Source organism: Odocoileus virginianus, unplaced genomic scaffold (assembly GCF_023699985.2).
Source record: "Odocoileus virginianus isolate 20LAN1187 ecotype Illinois unplaced genomic scaffold, Ovbor_1.2 Unplaced_Contig_21, whole genome shotgun sequence".
In the NCBI taxonomy this organism is placed as follows: Eukaryota; Metazoa; Chordata; class Mammalia; order Artiodactyla; family Cervidae; genus Odocoileus; species Odocoileus virginianus.
The window spans coordinates 173129-186278 of NW_027224338.1; the positions used below are offsets into that span (position 1 = coordinate 173129).

At 41.4% G+C, this 13150-nt stretch overlaps 1 protein-coding gene across 16 annotated transcripts in view; it reads left to right on the forward strand.

Moving 5' to 3' along the window:
• PABIR2 (PABIR family member 2) overlaps window positions 1-13150 on the forward strand; it is a 33583-nt gene that overhangs the window by 8581 nt on the left and 11852 nt on the right. Inside the window, exons 3-11 of one of the 16 annotated variants that reach the window (XM_020896983.2) lie at window positions 2548-2844; window positions 4834-4863; window positions 4979-5057; window positions 9385-9441; window positions 9743-9786; window positions 9871-9925; window positions 10177-10278; window positions 10580-10665; window positions 11203-11267. In XM_020896983.2, coding sequence (XP_020752642.1) covers window positions 2732-2844; window positions 4834-4863; window positions 4979-5057; window positions 9385-9441; window positions 9743-9786; window positions 9871-9925; window positions 10177-10278; window positions 10580-10665; window positions 11203-11267 — 631 coding nt within the window. In that variant the 5' untranslated portion in view covers window positions 2548-2731. Of the gene's footprint in view, window positions 1-1792; window positions 2845-4833; window positions 4864-4978; window positions 5058-9384; window positions 9442-9742; window positions 9787-9870; window positions 9926-10176; window positions 10279-10579; window positions 10666-11202; window positions 11268-13150 lie in introns of those variants that run through there. The other 15 variants (XM_020896994.2, XM_020896995.2, XM_020896989.2 and 12 more) reach the window with 15 other exon arrangements.

Consider the following 13150-nt stretch of genomic DNA (forward strand, 5'->3'; position numbering starts at 1 on the left):
AGGTTGCACCCAAGTACTGCATTTTGGACTCTTGTTGATTATGAGGGCTACTCCATTTCTTCTATGGGATTCTTGCCCACAGTAGTAGATATAATGGTCATCTGAATTAAATTTGCCCATTCCCATCCATTTTAGCTCACTGATTCCCTAAGATGTCGATGTTTATTCTTACCATCTCCTGCTTGACCACATCCAATTTACCTTGATTCATGGACCTAACATTCCAGGTTCCTATGCAATACTGTTCTTTGCAGCATTGGATTTTACTTTCATCACCAGACACATCCACAACTGAGTGTTGTTTCCACTTTGGCCCAGCCGCTTCATTCTTTCTGGAGCTATTAGTAGTTCTCCTCCACTCTTCCCCAGTAGCATATTGGACACTACCATGTGTAAAATAGCTAGTGGGAAGCTGCTGCATAGCACAGGGAGCTCAAGTTGGTGCTCTATGATAACCCAGAGGGGGACTCAAGAGGGAGGGAATCTTTTTCTGGTTACTTATTCTTATTTATTTATTTTTGGTTATGCTGGGACTTCGTTGCCTCAGGAGGGCTTTCTCTAGTTGTGGTGAGCAGGGGCTGCTCTCTGGTTGTGGTGCAGGGAATTCTCGTTGCAGTGGCTTCTCCTGTGGTGGAGCATGGACTCAGTAGTTGTGCTGCATGGATTTACTTGCCCTGTGGCATGTGGGATCTTCCCGGACCAAGGATCAAACCCGTGTCCCTTGCACTGGCAGGCAGATTCCTATCCACTGGCCAACAGGGAAGTCCTAAGAAGGAGGGTATGTATGTATAACTATAACTGATTCACTTTGTTGTACAGCAGAAACTAACACATTGTAAGGCAATTGTACTAATAATAAAATTTTAGAAATAAAGGAAACTATCTAAAAGTGGTTTAAAAACTCCCATTTTATGAACATAACATATAAGCATTGAAGAATAAAATGACAATTGAGCTTGGCAAGTTTAATATGGTACAACTAAGTTGAAGAAGTTCATAAAATTATTTCTGCAAAAGATAATTTTTCTTTTTTTAAATTTCCTTTTTAAGTTTCCTGTACTTTCTAGGTATGTATGATTAACACAGTACAGTGGCCATCTCTCTCCCAGGGTCCTTCAAGTGGTGAGGATTCAATGAGTTAATATTTCTAAAGCTCTTAGAATATTGCCTAGTACACAATAACTGCTATGTAGGTGTTTAATAAAATAAGTTTGATTCCGGGTCTCACATAAGCTGAATCATGACTGTTAGTCTCCATAAAGCCTAGAAAGAAAAAAAGAAATTCTGGTTCTGTTACGGTTCTTCAGGACTTTCCCTGATATACTGCATAATGGAGGTGAGTGCTTCCGATTAACTATAGGAACTCTCATTGGATTCTCTTTATTTTTACCCCATTGCTTTTGTCCATTCACTTCCTTTGGTCTAGTGCACCCAAATGGATGATCTAACAAATCTGCTCCAGATAAATACCGACAAGGTCGAGGGATTTAAGAAATGAGTGGGGATCACAGAAGTCAGGGCATACAAATTGGGAACGAAAAAACGTGGAAATCACGTGTTTCTTTTTTCTCTTGAATACTGGCCCAAACTCCTCCAGAAAGACGATGCTCCAGTGTCTCCAAAGGATTGGTTCTTTTCAAAATCCGGCGCCAGGTTCCCGGGACCAATGCAGAGGAGAAAAGCGCCCTGCTCCCTGGAAACGCTCCTCCCCTTTGAAGGAAGTTTGCAGGGCGGGGCTCCCACGCATGCTCCGTGCCCGCGGGCCCATTGGCGCCCTTCTGGGCGCGTGCGCAGGACCGAATGGGTGCCCGGACGCGGAAGACCTGGCTTTGCAGAGGTTCCCGCTTCGGAAGCGTGGGAGGAGTGAAAGGCTGCAGGTTGTAGATATCGGTCTTGGCCCCGAGGGGTTCCCCCGGGCCTTTAGAACCCAAGAAAGGAAAAGCAGGCACAGCGGCGGCGGCGGCTGGCCAAACCCCCGACCTGTCTTCCAGGCAGGGAGGGGGGGCGGGGAGGGGGAGCAGCTCCGATAGCAGGGCTGAGGAGCCTCCGGAACCGGGTCACGGAGCATGAAGGGCTGGACCGGCTCCCCAAGCATGGGGAGCCGGAGCCGCCGAGGCCGCCCGGCCGGGCCCTGCCCGACTGTCAGCTCCTCGGTGCTACTGCTTCCCGGGCAGCTCGGGTATCTGTAGCACGGCCCCTCTCGAGGTCGTTGGCCGACAGAGCAGCATGCGTTCCGCTGCTGCCTAGTTTCTACACCCCTCCCCTGTCTTCTCCCTCCGTCCTGTCTCCTCTTTCCCAAACCCCGTCCTTCTTTCCCTCGCTCCCGTGCTCCTCTTTTCCCTCCACCCTGCCCTCCTTTCCCTCTATCTTCTTCCTCTCCGCTTTCTGTCCCCCTCCTTTACCCTCTTTGTCTTCCTGCTTTTCCGTCTATCTTTTCCCCTCCCTCTTGCTCTTTTCCCCTCTTCCTTCCATCCCTCTTTCCTCCTCTCTTCCTTGATTCTGTCACCCACCACCATAACCTCTCCATCCTCCCCCCCTCACTCTCAGCTTCCCTTCATCATCCTCATCCTCTTTCCCTCCTCCTCCTTTCCAGCTTTTCTCCGCCCCCGCCCCTGCCTCCGCCCCTTTGCCCCCGCCCCCAGCTGCCAGTCCCCAGCAGCTCAGTCCTGCAGTGAGAGTCTTGGGAGTCCATAGCCTAAGCACCGGGAGCAGAGCACGGTCCGCCTGCTGCATGCAAGTCTCCGACATGGCTCACGAGAAAATGGAGCTGGACTTTGAGCCTGACACATCTGATGGGGGCACCCTCAGGAGATCCAACAGCGCTCCCCTGATCCATGGGCTCAGGTGAGGAGGGTTGGGGAGGATGGAGTGCAGGGTTCAGGATCTCCTCGACCCGCTGCAAGCAGTCTTCCTTTCCTCCAGTGAGAGTTGGAGCTCATATGAGTTCTCCACGCTGAGGGGGTGGAGACTTGTCTGCTTGACAGTGACTTGGGTCCCAAGGTGGAGTGAAAGTTTGACCCTAAACTCTGGGCAGTGTGGGGAAAATGGGGCTCTCTCTACCTGGGGCTCTGTTGGCCCCTCTCAAAGGAACTAAAACAGGATTCCGGCTCTTCTAACAGGTTGCTTGCCCTGTCTAATTTACACCACCGAATGTCAGACTGAAGCCCCTGGAACTAGGATTGCAACTTGACACCTGTCTCTAAGAGCTGCTATTTCTAAGCTTAGTCTATGAACCCTGGCGTTAACAGAGGTTTACTTCGAAAAATTACAGTTTATCTAATAACTTGTAATTAAATGCCACATTCATGTCCTATTAAGTGATTCAGATTTGTCATAATGTTTTCAGATCCTAAAAATGCCTGAAACACATTCCAGTCAATAAAAAAAGGAAGGGTGGCATGTAGCTTAGGTCAGTGAAAGTGCAGGTTTTCAAAAACAATGGAAAGAATTGACCCTTGAATTTTAGTGGTAGGGTCTTGTGTTTTCCTGCCAGTAAGTCACCAGAGGGTCTATTTTAAGGCAGACTCTTGTGATAGTGAAGGTTAGGTTGGCAGACCTCTTGAGCCTATTACATTTCACTTTTGTAATTAGACAATTCATTTTAAAGTCAATTTGTGAGACCCTGTAGAAATGGAATGACTCCAAAAAAAGGGGGATGGGAGTAGAATTAGCCAAAACACTAATCAAGCACAGTGAAGGCAAAGAGAACGGTAACCCTTGTCTATCAAACTGATTATGATATCCTTATTTTGGGGAAAAAAACAGACTTACCTTTTGTCTTTTCAACATTGAGGGAATGATAAAGTGCCTCTTTGCTTTCCTAATTGTGTCCTCGGCTCTACATTTATTTTTGATACTATAGAAATAAATTGGTATTTTTTTGAATCTTGTAAGCCAGCAGTTGCTGGGGACTAGGGTGATCCTGTTGACCTGCATTTAGACTGTTGTAGAAATAACAGGCTGCTTTTTTGCTTCATGATTTAAGTAATTATTTGAAAGGTAGCATGATGTGACAGGAGAAAGAGTGAGGTGACCAGGCCTAGTCCCCATTTTCTCCCTAACTGGCTATGATCAGGAATGAGTCACTTAGCCTTTCTGAGTCTCTGTTTTCTAATTTAAAATTTCGGAAAGCTGGATTAGGTGATCTCCACCATCCCTGGAAGCCCAATGCAGTTCGGCCTTGAAAATCCTTCTTCACCTCTTGTCCTGGGCATCGCACTCTGCTCAGTACTGCAAGGGTGACCAGAACACCTCTCCCAGGGGGTTTAAAACACATGCACACTTGTCTTTAATAAAAGGTGAAGTTGGTGTCTCAAGAAGCATCTGGTTTCCCATCGTACTCTTTGGGTACAAAGAAGGGAATGGTAGCATTAGGTCTGTGGAATGAAGAGAGGCTTGTGGAGGGTCTGGCATTTGAGATGGCTGTTGAAGGATAGGAAGAGTTTTGACAGAGAGTGGTGGGAGGGAGGGCATTTGAGGCAGAAAGGGCAATGTGAGCAAATCTCCAGGTCTGTTGATGTAGTTGAATAGCAGGGTTCCAGAATAGCACAGGTGTTTAGGGCAATAGCAGGGGATGTGCTGATAGGGTTCCTACTGGGCATCAGGGCTCCCCAGCCCTACTCACGTGACAGCACACGTAGGCAGTAACATTTACAGGTGGGTCCTCTGGGGTAAACAGATGAGGCTACTGGTATCTGGTGGTAACTGGTTTGGGGGCGTGAGTTCTGACCAGAAGGAACTGGAAGCAACCAGTCTGGAGCTCCGCCCCATACCTCTTCTAGCTGTCCCCCAGCCCAGAGGAGATCAGTATCTCAGCCAGACTCTCTTCCACAGCACACCACTGGGGACGTTCTGCAGAGGACGGTGAGGAGTTGAGGGGCCATCGAAGACTTCAGTGTTAACCAGAGAACTGGCATTCATACAGCCGAAGGATATCTTATATGAGAAGACATAAATCATTTTATTTTTTACTTTTCAGTGACCTTTCACAGGTTTTTCAGCCTTACGCGTTTAGAGCTCGGAGGAATAGTACAACTGTCATTAGCCGTCACACCTTGGTAAGTATAGGAGTAAGTATCCTTAGTGGTTGGGATTGGAGGAGACACTTTCAAATGTTGTTCTTTCTTGAGATGATGTGCTAGGCACCACTGCTTAGGAAAGAAACAAATGATTTTACCTGTCTTGTTTACTGCTTATGCTGTGGCCATTTTCCATTTTTGGCGCAAAAAGGAAATCTGGTTAAAAATTTTTCTTGACTGTGGGACTTGGTATTTTTAAACACTGTTCATTGTGTTTTGTCACTACTTGCATCACGGTTGTGAGGTAAGAAAGTGTTAGTCGCTCAGTCCTGTCTGACTCTTTGCGACCCCATGGACTGTAGCCCACCAGGCTCCTCTGTCCATGGGATTTCTCCAGGCAAGAATACTGGAGTGGGTTGCCGTTTCTTCTCTAGGCATCTTCTCAACCCAGGGATCAAACCCTGGTCCCCTGCATTGCAGGCAAATTCTTTACCATCTGAGCCACCAGGGAAGCTCAGAGGTAAGTCTGGATTAACTTCTAATTATATCTGAGAACAGGTCTTTATTTGTCCTAGGATGCAAAAATCATGTATATGGTAGCAAAATATTTATTTTTGTTGGACAGAGCCATCTATTTAAAGTCAAGTCTACTTGAAAATGCTTGTATTTCCATTCCCAGTAGAGGTGCTGATGGTGACTAGTCTATATAGCCAGAACCATCACGGATCACCTTTTTAGTTGGTCGTGGTGGGAGAAATTATGAAGAGGTTTTTATATAGTAGCCCTCCACATGTGGAGTCCACTTATCCAGTAATTGCAGTGCCCTGGAAGGTACAAAGTGTAAGCAAATAGGCCTCTAAATGGCTGAACCAGATTTCCATAGTCTGTGCACAAAGGTTCATCATTTTATTTATAGGAGAGGCTCTCTGACCTCTGAATCATCTAAAATTTATGCACAATTATAATAAGCTTCGAACTCAGTAGTGTGTGAGAAACAGCAAATCAGAAGAAGTACATTTGGGTTAAAGGTGTATTAACAGCTGCTAGCAAGGGAGGAGAGGGGAAGACTGAAAAGCAGATATTAGTCTGTGGCTTAGTATTAGAGCTGAGAGCCTGTTAATAGACCCTGAGGGTGTCACTGGCATCGAACTGTAAAATAATTGATGTTCCTACAATACCTGGGTCATTAACCTTTTCTTAAACTGTAGTAATACTTACACTTATATGGTATTTTACATGTTACAGAATACTTTCACACATTTAATTCTCATAGAAACCCCTATGAAGTAGGCAGGGCAAAAGATGTTTTTCCCAATTAAAAGAGGCAGCAGCTAAGACTCAGCCGATCAAAGTGACTAGCTCCGAATTACACAGTTTACTAAGTGGCAGAGCTGGGGTTAGACTAGACATCTTCCAGTGCTATTCTGTTTGGTAAAATCTGTTTAAGAAAGGGATGGTGGGATAGAACACTTTTAAGATTTCCAGTCAAAGTGGCTACAGATACTTCAAGGGAGAAATGATAGCTCTCTGGAGGTTTGGTTTTCTGCACCTTCTTCCCTGAGGATACTAGAAAATAGAACTACTTGTTTTTGCTGTATATGTGAAAAATCTTTCTACATGTTCTACAGCTGTGTTCCTGATATCAATAGCATAGCAAAGAAGGGAAAATGATTTTGCCCCTCTGCACTTCACTTGGCTGTTTTCTAAGATGTGAAGATTCTTAGCATCTAAGATTCTTAGATGATTTGGGGCTCATCTCACTAATAGCCTTCCTTCTGGCTGCACTGAAATGCATGAGTTTGCTGAAGGGATGTGTGGATGCACTCTTCTTTATTGATCCCTATGCTCTCTTCAGTCTTTCCTCTTCTCCTTTCTGGTTTTCTGGTTTAGGACACCTTCCCCAGCACCCTTTGGCTACTTTTTTCATAATATTGATTACACCATATGTTGTATGTCACCACAAGCTCTACAGATCTTAATATACTTGCCTATGTCCCATCTTAACCTGCACAAAGTGAGGTGTTGCAGACTGAAATGGAAAGAGGTGCGGTTGGGGGACTGATGAAAGAGACATGCAGAAGTAGGATCTTCATGATTTGCTGATTAGATAGAAAGGCAGAGGGAAGGTGTACTCAGATATTTTATTTCTTGGTGACCAGGGGAAAAGTGTTGCCTTTATTCCAGATAGGAATTGAGAGGAATTAGACATTTGAAAGTCAAGCAGTACATTCTTTCCTGGATTGTTGGGTTCAAGGAACCAGTGGCCCCATGTTGCTCTCCAAGCAATATTCAAAATCTTCTCAAAAATGGTAGTCCTCCTGTCTCACCTGCTTGCACTTTCAGCAGATGACTTTTCACTTCGCAGAGATGGCAGACACCTCTCTTAGATAACCAGTGACTTTCTTCTCCTGGAAGTCTTTCCCTTCACACGGGGAACTCTCTGCTAATGGTTGGGAGGTTGTTGGACTCCCGTGGACCTTTGCTCACTCTGTTTTCTCTGCTGTATATTGTATCCTCTGTCCCTTGCTTGCTGGCTCTTTCCCTCCTGCCTTCTCGCAACTCCCACATCCCATAAATGAAAAACATGCCTCTTTCTTCATAGGTCTGCCCTTGCCTTTTTCCCTTCCTCTCCGAGTTTTTTCAAAGCTGAATCCACCCTCAGCTGCCTCTCATTCCTTGCCGATAATTCATGCAGACTATATTATATTCACGATACCACAACTCCATTTAAAAACCATCCTGTAAAACTCCCCAGCACCCACTTGTCCACCAGTGTCAGGGGCCTCTTTTCTGGTCCCACTTGAGCTCTTTGCTCTATTTCACACCATTAACTGGCACTTCCTTGAGGTTCTTGGCTTTTTCCTCAACCTATCCATTGCTCTCATTGCTGGTACCAGACACAGCTCTGCTGTTCTCTGTCCCTCTTCTGGGTCAACTTTCCAGTCCTGTCTCAAATTGGCGAGTTGTGTAGGATGTAGACCTGCCATCTAAACTGGTGACTTCCTCTGCAGTCAGCTTCTGGCAGTCCTTTGGCTTTCCTGATTATTTTGCTGCCTTTGGGGTTTCTTTTGTTCCCCGACAGACCCGTTCATGCTCTCTGCCCTGCTGTCCTGATGGAGTCTTGCCTGCCTTATTTACTGGCCCAGTAGCTTAGCATTTTTTTCAAATGACCTTATCAAGAGTTCACCAACAAACATGTATTACTTTCATAATGGAAAATAAATACTTTTGAAAAGGATTTTACTGGTAAAATTTTTCTCTTTTCAAAGCCTAGGAGAGGAAGAAGTAAAAGAAAGGGGTGGGAAATGAAGGGATCTCTTTTGAGGTAAAATCTTATTTCAGTGGATAACTAAAAAATTTTACATGAATTAGCTTCTGCCTAAAACACTTAGTTTTTTAGTATATCACTACTTTATACTACTTGCCACAGGAGTATTGTTTAAAGTTTGGATAGGGTAGGGCCTCTTGCAGCAGGATAATTGTCATATTTGGCTTTATAGTACTACAGATTCATTCGCCTTTCATCATCCCCCTGCCGTAAGATGTTAGTATGAATTTTACCTTACATTTCATGATCAGATCATGATGATTTTTGAAGGGACATATTTTGGTACCCAGATCATTTCATCTTTGTGTTATTAAAAAATGATCTAAAGGAAAGCAACAGTTATCTTTAAAATGCACCTTGCCTCTACATTGATTTTTTTTTCTGAACTAGTAAGCTTTGTGGTGATAACATTAATGATCAAATTTTAGAATTGACTTAGATCATGCAAGTAAAATCTCCTTATTGCAGTTTTTTAAAGTGTTTCAGTAAACATTAACTGTAAATAAAATATTATTGTTGTTCAGTTGCTGTGTCCAACACTTTGCAACCCCATGGACAGTAGCACACCAGGCTCCTCTGTCCTCCACTATCTCAGAGTTTGTTCAAATTAGACAAAATATTTTATTGGACTTATTTGCTCATCTTCCTCCGTTGGTGCATTGGTAATAAAAATGAATAGAATCAGGGTTTTTGCTTTCCCCTCATACAGAGTTCCTTATTTTAGTTAAGTGGGGTAATGGCTATTTCTAAGACCTGGAGTCTTTTTTTACATAAATGTACACAGCTCTGCATTCATTTGGGAAAAATGTTAAAGTCAGTGCCTGTCTAGCGACAGATGGTGCTTTGAGGTTGGACACCTGGTGTACTTTCTAAAGACTGAATGTACTGCCTCTCTAGTGCATTAATGTTCAGTGATTTAAAGAGCTATTTCTCAGAAGAATGTGAAAAATTATCTAGGAAGAGGTTGTACACTGGCACTGAGAGCAGACCACAGCTTTGTGATTCAAAAAATAGTAAATGTTGACTTTTTCTTTCCAGTTGCTGTCAACCTCACCTAATCGGATTCCTAGCAGCAGACTGCATCAAATCAAAAGGGTATATTTTACTTACTGGCTCAGATCTGTAATTTTCTGTATTTTGCATTTTGGTTTTATTTTCATCTTGGAGAATTAGGTATTAAAAGTGAGTCAGACTGCCACTCTGGTTAGTTATAAACAGGTTAAAATTCTTCTGAGTGGGCAGATAAAATACAGATGTGGCACGGGTGACAATCTTAGAATGTCAGTCCTGCTGTACTCTGATGATGTCAAATGAAGTAGAAAGGTCCTTTTCGTTTCCTTGGAAATAGAGAACTGTGGATAAATATTCTGTTTTCAGCACATGTTTGTCTTTGTAGGAGGAAGGCATGGACATAATGAACAGAGAAACTGCGCACGAAAGGTTAGTGCTTCACAAGAACAGGGTGTGGCCTAAGGTATGTCTTGTTTACAAGTTCTGATGGCTGTTCATTTTTGTCTGTTTTAGAGAAGTGCAAACTGCAATGCAGATAAGCCAGTCATGGGATGAGAGCTTGAGCCTGGTAAAGTTTTCACATATCTGCTTGTTTTTTTTATTTTCTAGAGCCCACTGTATTATTTATTGGCTTCATTCACTTTTGGCCCTCCTGTTTCCAAATTTGAATTCAGCATTTTGATCTCTGCTTTCCCACCAGAATATGAAATTACAACTTTTAGGAGTATATATCTGTAAAAGTGTAGGTGTGTTTGTGTAGTAGAGAACAGTGATGTGTTGACTTGTGAATTATGAGGAAATAACACTTTCTTTTTACAGAGTGATAGTGATTTTGACAAGCAGGAGAAATTATATTCTCCTAAAAGGATTGACTTCACTCCAGTTTCTCCAGCACCATCACCCACCAGAGGATTTGGAAAGGTAGGTTCATTGATAAGATATTAACTCTCTTTCACACACTGAGCTGATTACTTTCTAAAATGAACAATACACAAACACAAATCGCCTAGTTTTTGATGAATTCAATGACTGGAAGGAAAATTAATTGAAGTCTATGGTAGTAATTTGAGAAAAAAATCTGTCACTCTGTCCATCTATCTGTTCTCTCATAGACATATATGAGAGACAGGTAAGTAGTTCTAAAATGTTGTTTTTGTCATTTTGAGAAGAATCTTTTGAAAACTGGAATACTAGAACTATTATAATATATGTTTTTTCCTAGCAATGTTTTTCACCATCCTTGCAGATGTTTGTGAGCAGCAGCGGGCTACCACCAAGTCCCGTTCCTAGCCCAAGACGCTTTTCCACGTAAGTAAACCTGCTTTTTCAGTGTGGATGAAAGGCTGTTCATTAGATTTGTCTCTCTGGTGAACGTTTCCCTCAGCATTTTATTATGGGAATTTCAAACAGCAAAGCTGAAAGAATTTCACAGTGAACATCTATATGCCTACCACCTATATATTCACTGTTAACATTTTACCATATTTAATTTTTGAGACATAGTGCCAGTTTATGTTCAGTTTACATTTCATGCATATGGAAATGTATTCTTTATAAAAGTAAGGAAAAAAATGTTAGACCAGTCAAAATCCCAAATAACTTTTTTATAAGATTTATCTTTAAAAAAAAAACAACTGTCGGTAGATATTTTGTCTTAGAAAATGAGTTTTTTTAAATGGCTTAAAATGCCATGTTATTCCAGATTGTCATATGCCAAGTCAGATCATGTATTGGCATTTCAGTTACTCAACCTACAACATAGATATTGTCCATTTCTCCCTATATGGCTATAAATTGTATTGATTTGCCAAAAGTACTTACTGTTATCCTGTTTATTCTTTAAAGCAGGAGAAGCCAGAGTCCAATCAAGTGCATTAGGCCCAGTGTTCTTGCTCCTCTTAAAAGAAAAGGTATATATCACCCTTCTGCTGTTAAAAATAGTCCAGCTTGAATTACAAATTAACAATTTCTGTCTGAAATTAATTCAAAGCTTAACTCCTTTTTTCTAAAGAAATAGTGCAATATTCTTTTCCAGTGTATGCTTTACTGATTGTAAATTCTGGGAATTAGTTATTTGATACTGTCTATATTTTTTTTACACTTCATAACTGAGTCTTACTCACGTATTCATATAATCAATATATGTTTGAGAAATTTTGCCTCTCAGCAATCTGAATATAAAAGAGATATAAGTTGATATGTTGCAGAAATATGTGTTAATGTCATAGCAAATAAGTCCATATACATGCAGTATGCTCAAATATAAGCCACCACCAAATGATGGCTTGCCAAACAGAACAGCCTCCCATTCAAGTCTCTGTAGGGTTTTTGATATAATAGAGTGCTCTGTGTGTGTGTGTGGTTTATAAGAAATACACTTTCTTTTTTTCTTCATTTAATTTATGTTTTAATTGAAGTCTAGTTGATTTACAATGTGTTAATTTCTGCTGTACAACAAAGTGATTCAGTTATACACATATATATATTCTTTTTTATATTCTTTTCCATTATGGTTTATCACAGGATATTGAATATAGTTCTCTGTGCTATACAGTAGGACCTTGTTGTTTATCCATTCTATATGTAATAGTTTGCATCTACCAACCCCAAACTCCCAAGGGGTGCTCTTTTAATTACATTATTTTAAACCACAAAGCACTAAATGAAAATGATCTCATTCAGCGCTAGTTTTAGATGCTTATAGAGGGCACCCAATGGAGTCTATTTAAAGAAAGGCAAAGAAATTTAACACGGGTTTAGTCATTTTTCCTGGGGATATAACCACATGATTGCAAGTGTTGGATGTCATTTTAAATGAGAGTTTTAATGATAATTCTAAAAAAGCAATTTAGTAAGTTTTTGTGTGTGTGTGCAGATCACCTCCAGGGCTAGTAAACAAATCAACTCTTCTAATGTCAGGTAAACTGATACTTGCGGCTTTGGTGAAAACTTTCCATTAGTAGTATCATACACAGATTCAAAAGTGCTATATTTCAGACAACTTAAAATTAAAGATGGTGTGCTCTGGGGAACAGATGCTGATACAGTGACAGGATTTGTATTTAGTGAATAGATTTTACTTTATAAATAGTTTTTTTCCTTAATGCTGCAAGGAATTATTTACAATCCTAAGAACCTTCTCAGGAGCTATGATGTGAAAGTAAAGCTTAGAAATTAAAGCTAGCATTGTTATTAGTATTAATTTTAAATATATTATAGGAAGTTGGTGGAGCTTACTCTGGTTGTTCCGTTTAAAAGCTATTCCAAAATATACCAGCAGATGGAGGGATTCTTTGCTCAAAAAGGCTAAAGTCTTTTGCTAATGAAGTGTTGAAAGCCTGGCAGCAGCTTTGAAAAGCTGCATATTAAAGCATGGAAAAAAGCAAATGAAAATATAACCTTTCTTGAATTTCAGTAATTTTCAGGATAGCTCCAGAGGAAAGATAATATGAATTAATTAATAATATGGGGAAAAATGAATGTTATGTTTGTTCTTCCTTGAGCTTTTTCCATCATAAGACTCTTGTAGAGGTTTAAGTTCATGGTTGCTAATTTCCTAATGGAGTATAGATAAGCCCATGAATTAAATTGTCTTTAATGTTTGATTTTAAAGCTCAGATAAAGAGCTTTGAAACCAAGGTGTGTGTGTGTTTTAAATCATAGCTTATTTGGAAAGGAGCTTTTTCTGTCTAATTTAGAGCTGTTAGTCTTTGGTCTCCCACGGCAAAATGTTAAGTGTTATTTCTTCCAATGTAAAGCGTTTCTATCCCCAGTTCTGAGAAGATCTACAGGA